Below are 23,830 nucleotides of genomic sequence, written 5' to 3'. Positions count from 1 at the left end.
CCAGCCCCTTGAATTATGTTTTTAATCTACTGCTTTGTGTCAGATTACCAATTTATCAAGTGCATTACAAGGTACACTATAATAATAATTCCATTCATCATTTATTGATAATAATATATATTGGAAGAGAGTTGCAGGAACAGGCCTTCAAGATACAATTGAATAGTAACGTGTATTGTTATTGAGCTATTTTCGACTGACAGTCGTAAAGGGTAATCGTCAGCAACTAGTAGAGAATTGAAAAGAAAAACATTGTACATCAACAATCGTACCACCGTATACGCCGACACAGGCATGAAATTTCGCCTAAGATGAATATATTTTTTAGATGATACATGAACTCCTGTTCACACAAACTGCCTTGACGTATTTTGGTACAAGTCAACGCCAAGGCGCACAAATGAGAATGTGAATGACCTCTCCTGACGACGCGTAATCTATTGATACCAATAGATCTTTTCGGAAAAAGACAAATAGTAAAAGTTTGACCGAGAAAGTTTATGTTTCAATAAAATGTAAGCATTGAGAATTTCCAGCACACCGTAATCTACAAACTATTAATTTTGGACATACTATAGCCTTGAAGAAGCACGGCAAGAAAAACTAGGATATCCCCCCATTCTTTTTGAACTAGTACTTTCAATAATAAGATTGCATAGTGTTAGATCATCCAGGTTCTTGATTAGCTGTGGGTTGACCGAGTCAGACCAATGGCTTGCGTCTATAACTTGTGTCTTCCGCTTCCATAAATTTACTGCTGTCTTTTGATCCATTTTCATCTTAAAAGTAGATCAGTGGTCAGTGTCCGCATCTCTTCCCTTGATAATCTTCTTCTCTCTACGCTTGCGCAGGAGCAGATATCGTGGCTGTGTGCTCATGATCTTTTTTCTTGTCCTTGCTGAAGATTTGAAAACTATGTATGAATTCTTTCATGTTTAGCTCATATTAATATAAATTGTGTGTATGTATATATGAATGGGAATTGTATAGATAGTTTTACATCATTTTTCAGTTAGGCCTATATAGCAAGTAAAATTTTGCCTTCATCAATGAAGTATTCAATTACATAAGATTAACTTTCAGTCATAGATTACATTATACATACATTTGAAGATTGGAAGGGCGGAGCTTAAATAAACAATTGAATATATTATTCGATTGTTTCTTATATTCCATTTTGAACATTGCAACCAGAGTAAGTCATCATACATATAACAACAGAATATATCCATATTTCCTCTGTTTCTGAATTGTATCCAGAATATGCTCAAACAATTGATTTTCATATGCCAGTTAGTAGGTAGTAGTCAACTTCAATGAATTTGATTGAATGTAGTGGTGTCAGTAACAACCTGGAAGATCTTAAAAATTGTGTCAAAGTCAATTAGGTTATGCAGGTTTCTTTGGGCACTACCAAAGAAGCAATGACAGCAAACATACTCTAAATATTACCGTTTGTATATCAAAAATATCACGATAACTGCTGTTATCAGTAGGAGTATGGCAATCGGGACAGCTATATGCCATGCTTGGACTCCGTTACTCTTGTTTCTTGCGACTCCAAAACCTGTAAAGCATTTTGGACATTGTGTAATTTCATATTTATTGCCAAGCTCGTTCCGAGTCGGTAGGCGGCCAAGGTATCCTGTTAATGAAGTATTTGGCGGTCATGAAGACGTAATCATACAGTAATCGTGTATTCATCTGCCCATACAAGCGATAAATTGTATTTAATAAAAACTTGAGGTTGATAGTCGCAAGCAAGAGTCGTGTATCCACCAATTTAATGAATGAGGTTGCATACTCCTGTTGTAAATGAATATAAAACCATCTTGCTACGTCACTATTGGAAGCACCAGATGTATGATCAATTCCAGCGTTGATATTTTGATCTGATTTTGATATCATCCCTTCAGTTGTTGATTCATAGTTGTGCGTTGGTTCTGAATCTATTACAAATGGAATTGCATTTTATCATCCATTTTATAGGCATCGGTCAAATTCATCCGACCATATCATCATTTGTCTACGTCCAAGAGGTTTCAATTTGGTTTGTAGGGAAAGCTAGCAATCTTTTGATTCTTATGATGTCGGGTTTATAGGTATAAGTCGAATATTTCTTGAATGCCAATGATTTTACACGAGATGGTCGGTCGAAAATAGTTGCGCCTGGCGCCATCGAAGACGTCATTTGACTTTATATGTGTAGATTTATCCTTCTATATACGGCTAGTAAACAGTTTCTGTTCGTAGAACATATGCTCCATGACAATATATGGAAAGACATCAATCCACTGATTTATTTGAAGCCAAAATTACAAGTGTACATCGCAGACTTTGTGAGTACTTTGGATATTATCCTTCTGAAATAACACGCCACTGGTGGCATCGGTCAACTTCAGCTGGACATACCTTCATTTTTGTATGTCCTAGTGGCCTCGTTTTGGTTTGTAGGGAAAGCTAGCAATCCTCTGATTCTTATGTTTTTTGAATAACAACGATTTTACGCGATGCAGTTGTATCGTCCTGAAGTAGCAAAGTAACGTAACCTGTGTATTGTAGGTAATTGCGCTATACTTAACTTAACGTCAACTCTGTAGTAAGTTCTTGAACCAAGAGATTGCTCAATACAAGATTTATTCGTCGTCGATGTTTGTTGTAGGTAGCGTAAAATGAGTCTGATTCAAACGAGAGAGATTCTATAGTTTTGCAGTCTCTCGAACGAGAGAGTGACTACGTGCAATATTGCGTCATTAGTATTTACTAAAGCATGTTTGATGTGTAGTACCTGATTTAATTATATTAAGGGTGGGTTTCAAAAAGTTGTCTTAATTTAGACCTGGCTTAAGGCCAGTGAATGACTTGGCCGAGACGCCAGGCGACGGCGGTCTTAATTCGGTTTCAAATGTCAATTTGGCGCCGCGCTCGGCCAAGTCCGTTAGTTGCGAGTAATTACTGTCTACTTCGTCGCTGTAGCGAGTTCAACACGGAACCGAGGCCAGATTGTTATTGTTTTGAGTTGCTCGTGGATGAATGAAAGGAGATCAGTGGAGGATTATGGAATTGCTGGAGTTGTTGGAATTTACTGACGATGATGATGAACAGTACAGACTGCCAAGAAAGTATCTCGCAGATGTTCAGAACCCCTTCGAAAGGTATTCGAACAACGAGTTCAGACTGCGATTCCGGTTTTCAAAAGACGCAACTCACTATCTTTTTGGGCTGTTGAAAGATGATGAAGAATTGACCTGCAGAGATCATGCTCTTCCGCCAATACTACAACTAACTTGCGCCTTACGGTTTTTCGCGGATGGCCATTTTCAACAGACTGATGGTGACCTAGCTGGTATAAGCAAAGTAACTGCTCACAGAAGCATTCACAAAATTACCCGTGCCATATGCCGCAAGAAGCTCCTGTTTTTGAATTTTCCTACTGACCTCGCCAAAGTAAAGCAAGAATTTTATGACATTGCAGGCTTCCCAAACGTTGTTGGAGCAATCGATTGTACTCATCTACCCATAATATCCCCTGGCGGTGATAATGCAGAGGTGTTCCGGAACAGAAAAGGTTATTTTTCATTGAACGTTCAAATGATATGTGATGCACAGCGAGTCGTAACAAACATTGTCACACGTTGGTATGGATCTTGTCACGACTCAAGAATCTTTGACAATTCGGTGATCCGTGATCGATTCGAAGATAATCAAATCGATGGATATTTGCTTGGGGATAATGGATATCCACTGAGGAGCTACTTACTTACACCACTATTATCACCAAGAACATCGGCCGAAAAAAAGTATAATCACGCTCATATTGTAACCCGCTCTCGCATAGAGCAGTGCTTTGGCATGCTGAAAAAAAGATTTTTTGCCTTAGCTATACCGATGAGGACCAAGCTCAGCAATTCCACGAATATCGTCGTGGCCATAACCTGCCTTCATAATCTGGCAATTCGGACACGACAGATGACTGATGAAACGGAAGTTGATGACGTATTCGAACCAGATGCTTCAGACCACCCTCATGTCGCATCGACTCCTTCTGGACAATCCGAGCGACAAAGCATAATTTTGAGACACTTTTCAAACTAATCCATGAATATTCTTTTTCTACACATTCCATTTCAATTACAAAGAAACAAACATGAGCTTTATTGCGTGTGTCATGTAAAAATGAAAATTCGCATAGCGGCTGATAGTAAGTTTAACACAGTATAGCAGGATAGCATAAAACAGTATAGCAGGATAGCATAAGCGCTTAAGCGGTGTAGAAAAACGGTAGAAGCAATTTTATAAATTGCAATACAGGATAGCATGAGCAGTGTGGAAAACCTCGGCAAGAAAAGAATGGCGTGTCAACGAAATTGAACGAAGTATACAGAAAATTGGTTCAGACACTGGATTCAGTGAGCAAAAATTCACTGATACTTTTTGTCCAGCATCTCGGACTTTTTTTTATAATGATTCACTTTGAGATCATGCTCAATTTGTCTCATTCTCGTCTCCGTAACTCTCATTTCCAAATCCTTTTCCAGGAGTCTTTTTTTAGCCTTGCTCTCCTCCAATTTAGCGTTTAGTACATCCAACCTCATTTCTTCATAGGTGGCCTTAGGCTTAGAGCGAGCTGTTTGGAAAGATGAAAATGATAAATACCATGAGTTTAAAAAAAATGTTGATATTTATATTGCTGCAATATGTCCAAAATTCCGCAGTTGATAGCAGGGGTCGGCAACCTCTGGTCCGTAGACCAGCACTTTTCAAGTCCGTTCCTGGTCTGCGAAAAGTGATTTTATCATGCTTTGGCAAGTAAAGCGGGTTTTCATAATTATAGTGGTCAAGATCCCTGATGCTTATTTGGAAAAATTCAAGTGAATCTATTCTGAATTATTTTCCTCTGCTGCTCGCATCTGTAGGCTACTATATTCTGGGGATCAGATTGCATAATTCAATTACTATATTGTAGTTGAAAAATGAAGCCGAATTGAAAATTTCAAGAATAATTAAAATCTCTCAATTCCGAAATTCAATTTGCATGTTGACGGCCGCAAGCACATACTAATTGAATTACGTGTCGACGGCCGCACAAATGTCCGGCCATCCCAGAAATAGACAATGGTTAAATCAGAAATGAATGCGAATTTACCTTGATTTGGTAGTGGATTGTTCATGACGGAGCAAGTAGAAGTAGAAGTTGAAGTTCCAACTGCAACCCCAGACGTTGACAGATCAGGTGAACTAGGATCTATCAGAAAATATCCAGTAAATTCTCAAGCAGTGAATAGAAATTGTATTGTATACTTACGGTTCAGTGTCGGAACGGAAAAAAGTTCGACCATAGAAGTTTCAGAAGAACCTAAAGATAAATCGTATTAGATCATGTTATCACCATTCAAGTGTATATACAGATATATATAGACCTATTTCAGAGCATGGCAGTTCTATGCCTGCTACATTTTCTGTGGTGCTGAAAGATGGCGTCTCTATTTGTGTTTCGCAGCCTGCATATGACTCTTGTTGCACTTGTACTGATATTGAATCATCATCAAATTGACTGGGGATGCTACTTATTTGACTTGGTATCAAACCTGTGAAAAACAATCCTGAATTATTATGTAGTCTACACAAGGAATGATGGATTACTGCAGCACCTACTTTTGATCTTGGCATAGATCATGTCTGATGCAGTTGGTTGAAGGTCAGGTATTCCACCACCAGTTTTTCTTTGCTCCCGTACTCGTTGCGCCTCATGCTTTTTACAATCGCTCTTCAAATAATTTTTCCAGAGTTTTTTCAACTTGTCCTCATTTCTCTCCACTTGTGCAATTCCTGATGAATTGAATTCACTGACAAGTTTGCGCCAGGCCGCTTCTTTATTCCTTCTAAAATCCTTATCGTTCTGTCCACTAGTTTTGCTGGTAATCAAAACGGGGTATTTTCCAATCAAGTCGATAAATCCATTTTTTTCAGCTATGCTGAAATTCGGAGCGCGTGCAGTGCCAGCCATTGCTTGTTCAGGATAATAAATTTTGAGTGGTGATAGCCAAAGAGTCAACTAGACCAAATTGAGTATGAGCACAATGCTGGTAAAAACAATACCTACGTCATCAGCAATATTTAATAAAGTCAAAAATATACATATTGATGAAAGTTCCATATAGTCAGCACTATTGCTGAAAGTAACAGCGGTTGAACATATTTACGACAACGCTCATATGGGTGGGACGAAAATGGAAATCAAGATAAAAACCATGCAATCTGGCAAAATTGCGTGCAACGTTGATTAGGCCATACTGTACCAAATATGTACGATACATATTTTCATTTTTCTAATGACGCGTCATGCGTTCACTTTTTGGCTATGACCCCAGCAAAGGCAAACTGTCAAAACACCGACATGCTTAAGAGGTAACCAAGAAATTCTGAAGAGTCAGAAAACTGCAATGACAAGGTGACAGCAAGATGCAGACAAGACGTCACAACCTAATCTCGGTGCTTCTTCGATACATGTGCCATATTAACCGATGTTCCCCATGACCACTAATCAGCATCATTACCTTAACGGATTCGCATCGCTGACTATTGTTTACCCACATAGGCAGGGGAGATAGCGTAGTGGTAACGATAAGCGTCCACCAATCTGACGGACCCGGTTCGATTCCTGTCGGAGGTTTATCCGTTCTTACGGCAACAAAAAGGTCTCCGCTTCAAAAAGATCAACATCGAAAAGAACTGTGACATCGGGTACTCTAGGCCGAGGTGGATGTTAGAGTAGAGGATCGCTACTGATGCGTGTCGTTCGACATCCTCCTATCTGTTCATAGCATTGTGTCTTATTGCATTGTACATTGTTTGTGACTTGTTCAGATGAAAAATATAACCCAACGATATTAATATATATTATTATTCACAATAGAAATAGTCCAACGGTAGGGCACATCTTTACGCCTTGCCTGAAATATCACATCCCCTCTCTCGTAACCACAGTCATATCATATTCGTAACTGAATCGATTGGGGCCAGCGATCGCGGGTTATAGTGGTCATGGGGAACATTGCTTGATACTATATGGTGCGGGTATGGAAGAAGTGCTGATGTGTCCTGTGTGCATCAGGGCTCTGGCTATCCATTTGACCTGAAATCCGTTCAGTATACGAACACCCCTGCAGCATTCCCCTGTAAATCCCACTATATAACGGTATGACATCAACTTGTCACGTTTGTGATAAAAACATTGTTCCAAACTGCCTGAAAGCAATATACAATGATCTAATCTGATTTGCCAAGCTATACATCAGAAAAACGGCCAGTATCCTTCAACAACCAGCACAACAGTTACCAGCACTGGTGACTTCAGCCTACCCCCTAGCTGGCTTGGATATCTGTCTTAACTAAGCGCACGCTGGAGGGGAAATCCCCTCAAGTCACACTTTTGAAACCGACTTCAGCCTGAGGGGTGTAGCTTAAGCCCGACAAAGGGATTAAGTTGACTATTTGAAACCCACCCTAAGTTCTCCATGCTAATTATTGGTTGTTTGTTTGTTAACTTAAACCCTTAAGTTGACGAGCAACTGCAACGAGATGGTCGGCCGAAAATAGCTGCGCCTGGTGTCATTCAACTTTATGTGTAAATATCTCCATCTACATATGGCTATTTCACAGTTTGTGAACGTAGAAGACTCTTGCCATGACAATATATGGAAAGACATCGATTCACCGTTTTATTTAGAACCTAAATTACAAATATCTGTCACAAACTTTATGAATACTATAGATTTCGTGACATGTGGTCGTTGATGCTGGTATGTTGCTGCACAATGAACAATGCATATAGATTTGACTTTATCGCAATTTCAGTGAACCGTTCAAATTAGGGGTAATGCGGTTACTATAGAACTTGAGGTTGATAGTCACAACCAAGATCTAGTCGTGTAACCACTAATCTAATGAGAGAGGTTGCATACTTCTGTTGTAAATAAATATAAAACCATACTTGCTACGTCACTATTGGAAGGAGCAGATGTATGATCAAGTCCAGCATCGTTGTTTCGCTCTGATATGATCCATTCAGTTGTTGACTCATAGTTGTGTGTTGCTTCTGAATCTATTACACGTGGCATTGCATTTTATCATGCATCTATAGCTCTGACCTACTATCAGTAACACGACGTAATTGATCACATAAAACTAAAAGGTGCACCTCCGTTCCGACGTGTGCTTATGAGCAATTTTCTTCTGATTTTTAGGGAGTGTGAATAAAATTCGAAACACTACTTAAAAGTACAGAAGGTATATATACATATATTATGGGAAGGAAAGGACATAGTTTATTTTTGTCCTCGGCGTTTTTGCGGCATATACGCCTACTCATGATATACCGTAATTTTCCATGTATAATGCACAAAATTTTACCGATTTTTTGCCCTAAAATAGGGGGGTGCGTATTATACATGGGTACAGCAAGCATTGAAAAAAAATCCCTCGATCAAAAACTTGAAATCACACCATTCTCCATGTTTGTTTAAATCGCGCATCACCTCTAGCCATTGGGTCCCGTAATTCGTATTATAGAGTGTGACGCGCTGCCAAATAGAGAAGCGGGTTGCCAATTAACGAAAAGCGTGTTTCTAATTATCGAGAGTCGTCTGGCAAAGCACGCGATCTCTTGCTGAGTTGGTTTGCAGTTTGTACGCGAGCGAAATCAGGTCGCTGAATGCTACAAGCGTGGGCGGCAATCCTTGCGGATTCATCGCGTCAATGACAGGCCTTAACAATCGCATACACTAGAGGCCATGTACGCAACATATAATCGATTTCGTAAACAGGATTGGTGCGCCCGACATAACCGTTGGCCTGAGCAATCGCATCTGTAATTGTAATAGGCCTCGTGCGCAAGATGTCGTGTGTCGCTAGCCTGAACTATCACGTCGCCGACCTCACAGGCTTTGGCTACTATCTACTCTTGTTTAGAGACAATACCGTTAATTGTATTATGATTAGCGATCATTATGTCATGATTGTTCGACAGTGACATCGCAAATCAGAACAACATCGAATACTAAACCGTAACTATTCATGTACTCATGTACTGCGAATGCAGGGTGCGTACTATACATGGGTACAAGCTTTTTCCCAGAATATACACGTCATTTTAAGGGTGCGTATCATACATGGGGGCGCACTACATTCGGAAAATTACGGTACATACATTGATACACATGATCTGTGCATATGCATACCATGAGTGCATGATGTGCATATGCCGTTGGATAAGGAAGGTGCGGATATAGCTTTGTACGGGTTTCTAAGTCTTGCACCACCCTTCCACGCTATCCCGGTACTGCTGAGCACCAAGCGGGGAAGGCATGGATAGTGTTACTAAACTGGTCTTTGGTCTGACACGGCCGGGAATCGAACCCATGACCTACTGATCAAGAAGCCGGACACTTCACTATCTTGTCGGTGCGCATGTGTAAGGCTGATTAACCAAGGTAGCATTTATTAACATAGCAAGACCTACTTGACAACTCTTCAGTTAAAGCTGTTTCGCTGGCAGTTCCTTCAATTACTGTCTGTTGTCTAGTTGTTGGTTTTTGCGGGACTTCTGTGATAGAAGCATTGAGTAAAGAAACAAAAAATGGTAGCCCAATCTATGTTTGGTTATCATTATTATATTGATCATAAATGAAAATCATGCATACTTGTTGTTGCCTCTGGTAGCACTATCTTGGATGTTTCAATTTCTATTTCTCCGGGTAGAGTTGGTTTTGTCTCGGCAGATGTAGGTGTTCCAACTGAAATATTGATACATCGTGTGAAAATATTACCCGTTATCAGCTATTCAACACATTTGCTGTTAGCGTAATATCCTGGATTATCATCAGCAATGAAAGTGTTCTGTTATGTACTGCTAAAAGTACTTATCTACTTATCTATCTGTAATAACCCCTTTTGTGACCAAGTATGACCTTACCATGTGCAATTAACATTTCGTCAAATATAATACCATGTCTGTATGTATGGTAACTAGGGATAGCTAAAGTCAATTCATAGCTGCTTCCTATAAGATACTAATTCTTAATGAGAAAGTTGAGTTCTAACGCAATTGAAGTGATTACATGCACTATTGCTAGCGTTAGGGACACGATATCTAAGCGTAAGATTGCATGTAGTCGTAACTTCTGATATGAAATTAATATAGACAAGTCAATACCCGGCATACTGAAGGATCAAGGTGAAAACTAAAGGTTGAACAGTACAATAAGCAATGCCAAAGTCACCATATTAATAGCGAAAAGCAAAAGCAAGTTAAATTGATGCAAATGCCAGCAACATTGTTTATACTGATAGATCCTCTATGGCTTACCAATATGAAACCGTATTACTTGAACACTGCTGGTTTATAGATAGGTATGGCAGGGAAAAGCACAGCATACTTCACCAAATTGATATTTAGTCAAGTTGCTATGAAGCTGCTATTTATTTGATGTGATCAAGAATACTCCAGAATTCATCTTAACTATAAATAATCAGTACCTTAAATTTACAAACTTACATGAATCTTTTGCGGAGACAGTGGTGACTGTTATTGGAGCACTTTCAAAAGCAGTAGCCGTCGTATGTAGCCGTAGCTGGTCTGAAATTAATAGAGACAAGACCATGCTCAGTGTGAGTAAGTATGAAGATTGAGACTAAAATATACAATACCTGAAACTATCAAGAACACGGCATTCATAATAATACTGCTAAGTGAAATCCACAATATTTCTAATACCAGCATTAATATATTGTAGGCTTACCATACGTCCTCTTTTAAGAGGATTTGTCCTCTTTTTTGACTTTTTTGAGAGTGTCCTTGGAGGACGCCCTTTTGTCCTCTTTTTTGAGATTTTGTCCTCTTTTTTGAAAATTTAGGTCAGATTTAGAGCAAATTGCGACTGATATGCCGCAAATTAGCATAGAAGTGACGCTGCGGCGGATATTTCGGAGTGAAAACCGGTGAATTTAGCTCTGAGCGAAAAGTTGACCCTTTTTTTTTTTTTTTTTTTTTAGTCATCCACCTGGTAATGTGGAGTGCAAAACGGCTGCTCAGAAGTGATGACCTTTTTGGTGGGAAAAATTCACAGGTTTTTCCGAATTCTACTCCGGTTTTGCATCTTTCAAATTTCTGAAAAAGTGTCCTCTTTTTACATTTTCAAAATATGGTAAGCCTAATATATTGTAGTCAGTTGTGAAGTGCGTACCGGCATAAAACCACATTATCAAAACATTGTTATTTAATGTAACTCTATGCCATATAATGGCAAATTATACCCCACCACCTTAATTTGAATTATTTTGTGATTCAAGCATTTACGATCAATGGATCTATGCAGTTCATGCCGTACCGTAATGCACATATATATATCCGATCATTACGTCCAGTTTACAAGTTATGAACTGTGATTTGACCGTTGTTATGTCATGATTTGATAACATGTGCGTCGTAGCGGCATGCGTCATTAGTCAGTTATCAATTATTCTTACGCAAGTCAGGAGAACAATAATTTGTCCTAACCTTTGGTCAGGGATCAATGAATAGGGCTAATTGGCATCTCTTTTCTAGAAGCTTGATTCTGATCTGTGGCTGCTATGTAATGGGTAACAATAAAATGATCAAGTTTCGTTACCTGATACATACAGAAGGTCCGTGATGCTTGAAGCTATGGTATCTCGCGAAGCATGTGTAGTTGGTGGTAATATTACCATTTCCAAAACCATGTATCTCAGCGTAAATGACTTCGTTTCCGGTGTTGCAATTATCCTATCGCCTGTTTTTTGTTTTATATCGTACTCGGTGCATGTTGGAAACACATCTCGGACTGTCGCCAATATATCTTCATTCGGGTATTTATTACTTCCTCTCTTGAACACAAGGCATTTGTCCTGATTGCAGTAGTTCTTTTTTTTCCACCTAAATTTGTCAAGCAATAATAAGACTATTCTGGTTTACCGATTTCAAATTTAAATATATTCAACGCATCGTGTATAGATATAATGTGTTAACGCATTTGCTTGCATTACACAAAAGCCTTATAAAGTACTTGAGAATATCCAACAAAGAGGCATGTGGGCCTGAGATAAACTCTAATGCACTCCAGATTCCCCTACCTCTAGAATTGATGATAATATTGTTGATTGTCATCTAGAAAGCAACTTGATACCTGCCATGAAATTATCGGTCACCTTTAACATGTCTATGGTCTAGGGGTGTCAAACTGAACTTGGGCCGCGGGCTCGATTCAGACATTTTAGTCTCTCGCGGCCCGCACCAATCAAATGATTTCAAAACGTAACCTTCAAATCCATACATTGATTTTTCACAGCAATGCTTTATTGTTAAAGCAATACATAATAGTACTAAAATACACATTATATTACAGGTCATAAATACGGTTCATGTAGCAGCAACGTTATTCACAAAGGTTTCGTATTGGTTTTTTGCCTTTGTGATTAGTGTCATTGAAATGTTCCTAAAGGTGCCCAGAGTGAAGCAGCAAAACCGCTTTCGGATAGTTATAATGTGGCCTATGGATATGTTCGACATTTGCTGTCTTGGCGAATTATTTACTGGAAGTATTTCATATTTAAAATCTCAATGTTGTTGCACATGAGCCGGATAATACAGGGATTCATAAGATAATATGATATTGCTTCCGGAGATAAGGTCTTGTTTCGTTGGACCATATTTTGCCCGGTCTTTATCAATGATCGATTCCATTTTATGTAGTTATTAGTATTGCAACGAAACAACACATTCATATTCGCAATTTATTCACTCTTAAGCTTTTCAACTGACCCTCGTCGGGAGTGGCCGTCAGTAAATACGGAGATTGCAATTCGCAATATAAAGATGAAATAGGTAGTGTGACATAAGAATTAAATAACAACAACAACCAGAGAATTCACAAAACGAGAGTGTTAAGCAAAAATGCAATTGGTGGAATACAAATTGGCTATGATGTGGAACAGACTACGTCCGCGAGCAAGAATTGAAAATCTGTTATCGTTATATGATTTTGCACACTCTGTGTGCGTAAGGAGGTGCTGACCTATTGCAGAGTTACATGTAATGGTCTGGTCATAGTCTCGCAAGGAAGGGGTGCTTGTCTGCGATTGACTGTCTGAAATAGCATTGATTTTCTTTTGCATTGATTAGCATTGGTTTTTTAATCTGCTTGGGCACATGTTGGTCGATTTTTTTTTTATTACAAACGAAGTGAAGTACGGCCCACATACCGACTGTTGCAGCGGCACGTATAATTGTAAATAATACTACTCTGTTTTGAGGCAGGTAGTACATCCTTCTGTGTTGCAGGAAAGAGAGATTTTGTGCTGAAAACAATCCCAGGCTGTTCCCCCATGAAACATTGACAAACAGACGGCATGATTTGCTTCTCAAATCTACCAGAAACTTTACCAATCCGTGGTAAATGTAAATATACTGGTCATTTACCGGGTCCAATGAATTTAGTGGCTCTGAAGTCAATTAGTTTTTTGTCAATGGTGGACTTCACAATGTGATCTGTATATCGATTAGACTGGAAGAATTCAGATTCAAGTTCGGACTTACTACAAATCATATGATCCCTGTGAACAACTGAACAAGCTTTCGTATCAGATTAGTTTTGCGCTTAGAGCGATTAAATTGCGAATATGAATGTGTTGCTCGTTGCAATATTCAAATTCTGTATCACAAGGAACCAATGTAATTATTAGTGTTAAATGATAAAGAATGTTTTCGTATAAAGTAGCAGTACCTTACAAGAAGATATAATGGTTTTAGTTATTATAGGTACCTTCTAGACTCCATTACAAGCATATATCGACTTACGTCCTGTTGGGAACTCAACTGCTCCATTTCCTGTACAATTCATTCTGGCGGTGTCAAATAAAAATAAGTCTCTTTTCAAGCTGGCGAGTCTCGACATTTTAAATACGCAAGTCGAATTTGTGTTGTTTGTGACATTCATCAATCCAAAGTCTCCATTCCTTGATTCCGCAACACCGTCGCATTTTGAAGTCAGGATGTCCTTGGTTGATACTGTGTGGCAAGATTTTATTTATGTCATGTTATAAGGCATCTCTGAAGATTAGTATTATCCCCAGAATATTGCCAGGTGACTAATAAATGTTTAGGAATTCTGAAATATTACCTTTGACTTGAAAAAGGTCTGTGGTATCACCTATAATGTCCGAATGATATGGCTATAGGTTCACAGTGGAGAGCCATAGTTGTGCTGATTAGCAAGATCTTCCTCCCTATAACAAATTGAGTGAAAATATCGACTTACCTGTTCCTAGGAAAGCAGATGTAAGAAATATTGTCAGATAGCATCTTCGAAATTCTTTAATGCCCACCATCCTTTGTAATGAATTTTTCAAGTTTCAATGTATTTTACTAAAATCTGCTACAGAATGAATATCTGTTAATGCCGAAGACCTTGCCTCGATTAACTTGTAGGTAGTACTGTTGAACTTTGTCTCTCCTCAAAACTATCATGTTTACTGAATGCTATGATCGTGACATCAGAGTGTTTACTCAAAACTATCACGTTTCAGGATGCTATGATCGTGACAGACACATATGAGCCGACTCAGTCATACTTTAGTACATGTTACTTGATTAAAATAGTATATGGTTTCGGATTTTTTGGCATTGTGACACATACACACATTTTCAGCCAATTCTGCTGTTTCCATTGGACGACTCCTGTTCGTGCCCAAGTGATTTCCTGTCTGTCTGGTGGAACATGTTGCTAGCAGGTATTCCAGCTAATTTCATGCGATGATGGTGATGGTGCTTGGTTAAATTCGCATTGTGACAATGCCAGCTAATATTGAACAAGAGAACCTACGTGATATTTGCACTCGGATATCCTCATTATTCAAACCACTGTGTTCAAGGTGCAGACAGATAGCAACACTATTATGTATGAATGGTTTTTCCATTGCTGAATATTGAAGTCATTGCATTTCTTGATCATACTATAGTGCTGAAATAATAAGATTTATTGCACGGAGAAACATGTTAACGAAATTATGAAACACTTCAGCTGGCGCTTGCGTAGCTATACATCATGACAACCCATAATTCTACCATTTTAACAAAATTCACGCCATGATATCTTTGGTGCAGACAATAAGTCTGCTCGGGCTTTTCTTGTATAAGTTTTTCGTAATAATTCATGTTATCTCTCTAATTCGTTCCGATGTTATCAAATTACAGTGAATGCTCGTAGAAATTATACGGCGGTAATAATGACGAATTATTTTTTAAATCAATTTGTCCGACATATTGGGCCTTTCACTGGACAGCCATACAAGGTATGAAAGTTATTAGCTTGTAATTCTGCCACTGTAGTCAACTCTAGTATGGAATTATAAATTGACGTTCACAAAACGAAATAGGAAAACAGGAAGTAGGATTCCATATCTTACTACTCTGTGATAAAATATTTGTTGGTTGACTTTAATGATATCATTATGCCATCTTAATAAAGCATATTTGTCATGCTTAAATTGTAACCACTTCAGATATTATGTCTATTCTGTAGTAACGTAGCAAGCTATCACCCAACCCTGCATTGATTTGAAAGAACTGCACTTTGCACAATTGAATAAGGTCATCCAACTGGAATCACTCTCATTGGTCAATCATTGTTGACACAACAGATGCAATGGTGCATCATGACCCATTTTGGCTATATACTTTTACATTGTGATGGAAAATAATAGATATAATCAGAAGACCTCTATTATCGCGACTGTGCGTCATTGCCAGTGTTATATTTTGAACCTTTATTGGGTACTAACTGCTCGGTACATGATCATTGTTTCCTGTCACATATTACTCATAATTCGATTATCTAAAAGTATGCCGAAATCTTCTTCCAAATATTATCAACTTTGCTGCATCTCTCATCCATTCTGATTCATAATTGATGCATACGGGTACAATAGGTTAAATATCTACTGCGCCCATCAAAGCTCAGCATATATTTTCTGGTTAGATTATAGCTAGAGAAAATGACAAATTTGCAAAATGACAAAATGCTTTTTTGTTATGATCAGGAAATGCATGGCTAACAGTATTATAATTAAGGATCATTGATCACACAGTTTACTTGTTATCACGTTACAATTCCATATTAAGGAAATTGCTTTTTTATGATGGAAACATCCTTCCAGTTCAGCGTCAAAGCTTTTATTTTCTCTTTCCAGCCCCTCGAATTAAGTTTTAAATCTACGCATTCTGTAGCATAGGATTGCTTCCTGTCAGATTGTGTATCAATATATATAGTCCATTATAAGGTACACCCATGTAATAATTCCATTCATCATATATATATATATTAATATATATTGGAAGAGACTTGCAGGTACAGCTAGAGAATTGAAAAAAACATTGTAGATCAACAATCATATCACTAAATACGCCGACACCGGCATGAAATTTCGAATATTCGAGGCAAAGAGACCGCTTTAAGCTAAATGTAGATTTTTTGATAATACAGGAACTCCCTGTTTGCACAAACTAGGCTGACTAATTTCGGTAAATGTTGACGCCAAGGCACACAAATGAAAATGTAAATCACCTCTCCCGACGACTCGAAATATATTGATACTAATATAGATTTTCCGAAAATGAGACACAGTAGAAGTTTGACCGAGAAAGTTAATGAAATTTCATTAAAAATGCAAGCATCAAAATTTCCACTGTCCAGCATACTCTACAAACTATTAATTTTAGATGTACAGTAGCCATGAAGAAGCATGGCAAAAATATAATAGTTCCCAATTGTTTGTGAACCAGTACGTTTTGATAAAAAAGATTGCATAGTGGTAGATCATCCGGCTTCTTGATTGGCTGTGGGCCGACCGGGTCAGACCGATGGCTTGCGTGTAAAACTTGCGTCTTCAGCTTCTGTAAATTACTGATGTCTTTTAACCCACTTCCATCTTGAAATCGGATCAGTGACCAGTATCAGCATCTCTGCCTTTTGTAATCTGTCTCTCTACGCTTGTGCGGGAACAGACTTTGCGGCTGTGTGCTCTGGATCTTTTTTCTTGTCCTTGCTGAAGATTTAAAAAATATGAATGAATTTTTTACATAATTTTTCAGTTCTATAGCAATTAAAATTGTGCCTTCATCCACGAAGTATTCAATCACATAAAAATAGCTTTCAGTCATAGATTGATTGAAGCAATGACAGCAAATATACTGTAATCTTACCTTTTGAATATCAAAATCATCACGATAACGGCTGCTATCAACAGGAGTATAGCAATCGGGACAGCTATATGCCATGCTTGAACTTGGTCGCTCTTATTTCTGGCCGCTCCAAGACCTGTAAAGCATTTTGGACATTGTGTAATTTAATATTTATGACGGAGCTAGTAGCAAGCCAAGAGACAGGCTAGTTATACAGTCCGCAGGCCTGTTAATGAAGTATTTGGCGGTAATGAAAACGGAAATGGTACAATAATTGTGCATTCATCTACTTATAAAGTGATAAATTGTATTAAATTAAAACTCAAGGTTGATAGTCGCAACCAAGATCTATCCCTAAATCCACTAAATCAATGCTAAGCTTGTATACCCTTGTCGTAACTGAATATAAAGCCATACCTGCTACGCCGTTATTGAAAATGCCAGATGTGTGATTAATCCCAGCGTCCTCGTTTCGATTTGATGTGATTCCTTCAGTCGTTGGTTCATAGTTGTGCGTTGCTTTTGAACCTATTGCACGTGGAATTGCATTTTAGTTATGACCCTCGTACGTACAGTATAGTATAATGTCAGTAACACGACTTTATGGATCACATAAAACTGAAAAGTGCACGTATGTGCAGATGTGTGCTTCTGGGCAATTTTCTTTTGATTCCTAGTGAGTGTGGATGGAAGTCCAAACTCCACTTAAAAGTATACACGGTATATATATATATTATGTGCATGTATAATGCCGATTAACCAAGATAGTATATAGTGATATAGCAAGACCTACTTGTCCACTCTTCAGTTAGAGCTGTATCCCCGAAAGTTCCTGCAATTACTGTTTGTTGTCTTTGTCTGGTTGTTGGATATTGCTGATCCACTGTGATATAAGCATTGAGTTATGCAACGAAAAAATGGTAGTCTATATTATGATATTCTCCAGGGATTTTCGCAATCCATGGTGATTGATCATTATTATATTGATCATAAATGAATATCATGCATACTTGTTGTTGCCTCAGGTAGCACGATCTTGGATGTCTCAATTTTCGTTTCTTTGGTTGGAGTAGGTTTTGTCTGGACAGATGTAGGTGTTCCGACTGAAATATTGATATATTGTATGTGTAGGAATAGGACGCAGTATATTTTTGTCCTTGATGTTTTTGCGGCACACTGACTCATGATATGCATACACCCAATTTGTGCATATGCATTCTGTGAGTGCATGATATGCCGCTGGACAAGGAAGGTGCAGGTATAGCCTTGTACGGCTTTCTAAGTCTTGCACCAACCCGCCATGCTATCCCGGTACTGGTCAGCGCCAAGTGGGGAAGTCATGGATGCCAATGTTACTAACCAGGTCTTTCGTCTGACCCGACCAGAGATTAAACCCACAACCTACCGACCAAAAGGCCGGACACTCCACCATTACTCTGTCTTGTCAGCTAACAGTTTTATATCACTTCTATAGTGAGCGGACTAACAAAACTGCTTTTCTGATTTAAAGCACTGTTTACCTTATGCATAATATGACTGTTATGATTGATTAAACTTGACAGGATTCGAATCATGTGGCGTGAAAAGACAGTGATTCATTTTGAACATCCCGAATGCTAACTAACTTGCATTGTAGTTGATGTTTTTGAGGTTATGACCCAGTTTATTGTAAATTATAAATTTGTATGTGTACTCACTTAAATCTTTTGATGAAGCAGTGGTGTCTGGCACTAGTGAACTTGTAGTAGCGGCCGATGTTGTATGTAGTCGTAACTTCTGATCTGAAGTCAATTTAGAGACGTCAATACCTAGCATACTGCAGTATCAGGGTGAAAACTAAATGTTTACCGATACAATAAGCACTGCCAAGGGCAACACATTGACAGCAATACTGCAAATAGTAATTCAAACTGTTTCAAATGCAACCAACATAGTTTATACTGATGGATCCTCAAGTATAAATCCGTATTACCTAAACGCTGTTGGTTTAAAGGCAGTTATGACATGTTGTACCACAGCAAACTTCACCATATTGGTTTTAATCCGAATTGTTTTGAATCTGATATTTAGTTGATGTTATTGAGATTACTGCAGAGTTCATACATGATAACTAAATAATATCTACCTTATATATACTAACTTACATGAATCTTTATCTGAGACAGTGGTGTCTAGTAATGTTGCACTTTCAATAGCATTAGCCGTTGTATGTAATTCTGACTGCTGATCTGAAATAAATAGAGACAAGACCGTGGTTAGTTCGGTAAAGTATCTGGATAAAGACTAAAATATGCAATACATGAATCAGTCAAGAACACAGCATTCATTGAATAGTAATAACGTTGAGGGAAATCCACAATTTTCTAATGCTAACATTGATATATATATATTGTGGTGGGTCGTCAAGCTCCTAACAGTATAAAACCACATTGCCAAAACATTGTTATATTATGGAATGCTATAGCATATAATGGCAAATCATTTCTGACCACCTTAATTTGAATTATTTTCTATAACAAGCATTTACAATCGCTGGATGTCTGCAGTTCACGTATTAAATGCAGTCATTACATCCAGTTTATTATAAATGAACTGTAATTTAACCGTTGGTATGTCATGATTTGATATCATGTGCGTCGTAGCGGCATGCGTCAAATGCGTCATTAGTCAGTGATCAATTATTCTGACGCAAGTCAGTTGAACAATAATTCATCCCAACCTTTGGTCACGGATCAATGAATAGGTCTAATTAGCATCTCTTTTCTAGAAGATTGAATCTGGATTGTTCTATGACGGACATGTAGTCGGTAGCATTAAAATGATCAAGTTTCGTTACCTGTTGCAGACAAATGGTCCGTGACGCTAGAAGCTGTGGTATCTTGTGAAGCATGTGTTGTGGATATCACCATTTCCAAAACCTTGTATCTCAGCGTGAATGACTTTGTCTCCGGTGTTGCAATTATTCTCTTAGGGATTGGCTTTCTTCGGATATCGTACTCGATGCATGTTGGAAACACATCTCGGACTGTCGCCAATATATCTTCATTCGTGTATTTATTCCTTCTTCTCTTGAACACCAGGCATTTGTCCTGATTGCAGTAGTTCTTTTGCCCACCTAAATTTGTCACGCAATAAGTTTGACCGTTCTGGATTACCTATTTCATGTTATAATATTCACAAGGCATCGTGTATAGATGGAATTTGTGAACGGATTTGCTTGCATTACACAAAAGTTATGCAAGTACTTGAGAATATCCAACAAAAATGCATCTTGATCAGAGATAATCTCTAATACACTCCAAATTCCCCTACTTCTAGAATTGATAATAATATGGTTGATTGTCATTCTGAAATGGGGCTTAATAATTGCCATGAAATCATCAGACACCTTCAAAGTATATATTACATAATATATCAATATATCATCATCGGTGCTCTATGTTGTTTGATTGCCTATCACTTTTACTTCACATCTGTCGTACCAACATAATTTCTGTCTCTTCGGCTACATCAAAGATACCTTTATACACACGCTGATATATCATTATTCCAATTGACATCAGTCGTAGACATATTTTCCGCAAACATTCAACAGATATTACATTATTGCTTCTAGAGATAAGTTCTTGGAGCGTGTTTTGTTGGACCATATTGTTCCCGATCGTTATCAGTGATCGATTCCATTTCGTGTAGTTATTAGTGTTGAATCATAAGGTATGTTTTTGTATTTCATGAGAATTGAATGATTCGAAGGTTATTGTGGATTTTCATTTCTTGCGGTCTCGTGAAAATTATAGGCCACCAGTTACCTTGACTCCATTAGAAGTATGATATATATCGACTTACGTCCTGTTGGGAAGGTAACTACTCCATTTCCTGTGCAATTCATTCTGGCAGTGTCAAATAAAAGTAGGTCTCTTCTCAAGCTGGCGAGGGTTGACATGTGAAACTCGCAATTCGGGTCCATGTTGTTTGCGACGTCCATCAATCCGAAGTCTCCATTCCTTGACTCCGTCACGCCATCACATTTTGAAGTCAGGATGTCTTTGGTTGATGCTGTGTGGCAAGATTTTATTTAGGCCATACGAAAGGTTTCTCTGAAGGTTAGGATTATCCCCAAAATATTGCCAGATGACTAATAAATGGTTAACAAAACAGACATCATCTAGGACCTGCAGTAATCTCTGGTATAATAAATAATGTCTTACGGATACAGTTTGTCTACAAAATGGTCTATGTTATTTTATGGCTTTAGGTACACGGTGGTGAGCCATAGTTGTGCTGATTAGCAGGATTCTTTTCCCCTAGAACAAAATTGTTGAAAATATGGACTTACCTGTGTTTAGGAAAGCAGATGTAAGAAATATTATCAGCGTGCATCTTTGAACTCCTTTAATGCTCACCATCCTTTGTACTGGATTATTCAGCTTTCAATATGTTTTAGTAAAATCTGCCACAGAAAGAATGTCAGTTAATGCCGAAGAACTAACCTCGTTTACCATGTGGATAGTACTATTGAGCTCTGTCACTCCTCAAACCAATCTTATTTACTGAATGCTATGATCGTGACAGCAGAGTCTTTAAAACTATCACGTTTCAGAATTCAATGAACGTGACGGACACTAATAAACCAATTCCGGCATACTTTTTTACATAGGGTCTCTGTTGAAATATTAAACGGTTTCGGAGTTTTGGTCATTTAGACACATACACATAGTTCCAGCCAACGATTACTGTTCGTGCCCCAGTGATTTCCTGTTTTTCTTGTGGAGCATGTTACTAGCAGATATTCCAGCTAACTTCATGCGATGATGGTGATGGTGCTGGGGTAAATTCACGTTTTGACAATGCCAGCTAATATTAAATAAGCGACTCTACATAATTTTTGCACTCGGATATCCTCATTTTGAAAACCATGGTGTTCAGGGTGCAGACATAATGCAATACTATTAAGTATGAATATTATTTATCCACTGCCTTATATTTAAGTCATTGCATTCTTTGATCATAGTATCGTACTGAAATAATAAGAATAATTACATGAAAAAAGTTAACATAAATAAGAAACTCTGCAGCTGGCGCTGGGGCATTAGACTACATCCCGGGATTCTCGCATTCTAATAAAATCCTCGCCTCGTGATACACGATATCTTTGGATTCTGTATACTTACAATAATTCTAGCAATTCAAGGAATTTTGTCTATTGGCACTTGGGAGTCACGCTGTGTGGTATTCTGCAGTAACGTAACACCCTGTGTGGTATTCTGCAGTAACGTAACAGCTATCAATGAACCCTTGATTGATTAGAATGTCATACGCTTTGCATAATTGAATAAGCTTAACCAACTGAAATCATTCCTAATTGTGAATCAGTTGTTATCCAATAGATGCAACGGTACATCATGTCCCATTTTGGCTATCTACTTTTACCTTATGATGGATAATAATAGATATAATCGGACATCCTCTATTAACATGACGCTACGGCATTGCTAGCGTTATCTTTTTAACCTGTATCGGGTACTAACTGCTCGTTACATGATCATTGTTTCCTGTCGCATATTATTTTGTTGTTTAATCAATTATAATCAGAATATCCATTGGTAACACTATTACAATTAGGCATCATTGATCACACTTGTTATCACATTACAATTCATATTGAGCTTTCTACCAATAATTGGTTATATGATCATGATCATATCGCTACTAGCAACTAGAGTTTAATTAATATAACGATTCATGACATGCTTTCCTGCAAAATGCTTCATCTAGTTTGGATTCATCTAGTTATATATCTTACCACAGATATATGAGAAAAAATGAACGTTGGTATAATGACGTCTATAGCAATGCATTCGTGACGTTAATAACATACATTTTTGCTCTGGTTTATCTTTTATATTCTTTCCCACCTGATATTTCCCTTGCCCGTGTCAATAACTTCCTGATTGATCGACGGCGGTAAACTGGTGTTTGACAATAGCTGTGTTGCTATCTTGCAGTTGTCATACCTAGAAAAACGTTAATAGACATAACCTTTGCTGGATCGATTCATCTTATAGTCAAATTTCCAACATTTACCTGTCTTGCATATACATTTCTTCTTCTGCGTGAAATTTCGAATAATCCTGGCTATGAGATCGCTCAAACTCTATGCAATATTTTTAGTTGGTACACGAATTCCTTTTGTTGGCACAAACTAGGTTTGCGTATTTGAAGTCGACTCCAAGGCAGACAAATCAATTGAGAGTGAAGAGATAACACTGTTGTAAAGTGTTCAGCTTCTTGATCGGTAGGAGATTAATTCAATCCCTGGGTGACGAGACAGTTCATTGTAAAAATGGTGATGCTAGCACCAGAAGTTTGCGGTTCCTTGGCATCTTCATATTCTAAGTAGGCCTACTATACTGATGCAGACAAAGAAAGTTATGTCCCTTCCTACTAAAGAAAACCTCACTTGCCGAATTTGTTGATCAGATGGCAAAACATGTCTAACTCGTTCTATCAATTTCAGACTCTTCTATGTCTGCGCTGTAATTGCAGGCCAGACAAAACTACAACACACATAGACGC

General features: G+C 38.1%; 4 protein-coding genes and 1 long non-coding RNA gene across 13 annotated transcripts in view; 1 reads left to right on the top strand and 4 right to left on the bottom strand.

Moving 5' to 3' along the window:
• LOC145435605 (activating signal cointegrator 1 complex subunit 3-like) overlaps positions 1-23,830 on the top strand; it is a 193,456-nt gene that overhangs the window by 109,595 nt on the left and 60,031 nt on the right. The window lies entirely within an intron of this gene.
• LOC145435611 (uncharacterized) lies at positions 86-23,795 on the bottom strand. Of its 6 annotated transcripts, none has more exons than XM_080312908.1 (10): positions 21,591-23,793; positions 21,101-21,310; positions 20,091-20,369; positions 19,399-19,482; positions 18,952-19,035; positions 18,265-18,357; positions 9,521-9,604; positions 7,994-8,104; positions 1,453-1,567; positions 86-898 (listed from the first exon to the last, which is right to left on the bottom strand). In XM_080312908.1, exons 1-10 carry the CDS (start codon positions 21,658-21,660, stop codon positions 838-840), a joined length of 1,191 nt encoding a protein of 396 aa, XP_080169034.1. In that variant the 5' UTR covers positions 21,661-23,793; the 3' UTR covers positions 86-837. The 6 variants fall into 6 exon arrangements, with proteins under 6 accessions (XP_080169034.1, XP_080169033.1, XP_080169030.1 ...); XM_080312907.1 differs by lacking the exons at positions 7,994-8,104; positions 9,521-9,604 and adding exons at positions 17,672-17,782; positions 18,048-18,137 and having other exon boundaries at positions 21,591-23,792; XM_080312904.1 differs by lacking the exons at positions 86-898; positions 1,453-1,567 and adding an exon at positions 1,590-1,949 and having other exon boundaries at positions 21,591-21,704; positions 23,170-23,795.
• LOC145435361 (uncharacterized) lies at positions 4,132-6,007 on the bottom strand. Its single transcript, XM_080312641.1, has 5 exons — positions 5,656-6,007; positions 5,421-5,588; positions 5,306-5,356; positions 5,147-5,245; positions 4,132-4,627 (listed from the first exon to the last, which is right to left on the bottom strand). The coding sequence occupies exons 1-5, from the start codon at positions 6,005-6,007 to the stop codon at positions 4,422-4,424; spliced, it is 876 nt and encodes a 291-aa protein (XP_080168767.1). The 3' UTR covers positions 4,132-4,421.
• Positions 9,596-12,270, bottom strand: LOC145435618 (uncharacterized). The gene is made up of 3 exons (XR_013913908.1): positions 11,670-12,270; positions 10,556-10,636; positions 9,596-9,794 (listed from the first exon to the last, which is right to left on the bottom strand). It is a non-coding gene; the product is annotated as an uncharacterized LOC145435618 (long non-coding RNA).
• Positions 13,806-14,492, bottom strand: LOC145435617 (uncharacterized). The gene is made up of 2 exons (XM_080312921.1): positions 14,334-14,492; positions 13,806-14,083 (listed from the first exon to the last, which is right to left on the bottom strand). The coding sequence occupies exons 1-2, from the start codon at positions 14,401-14,403 to the stop codon at positions 13,842-13,844; spliced, it is 312 nt and encodes a 103-aa protein (XP_080169047.1). The 5' UTR covers positions 14,404-14,492; the 3' UTR covers positions 13,806-13,841.

This window comes from Botryllus schlosseri, chromosome 3, assembly GCF_051294905.1.
Source record: "Botryllus schlosseri isolate E-star chromosome 3, Bs_hap1, whole genome shotgun sequence".
In the NCBI taxonomy this organism is placed as follows: domain Eukaryota; kingdom Metazoa; phylum Chordata; class Ascidiacea; order Stolidobranchia; family Styelidae; genus Botryllus; species Botryllus schlosseri.
This window is presented reverse-complemented; position numbering and strand designations above follow the sequence as displayed.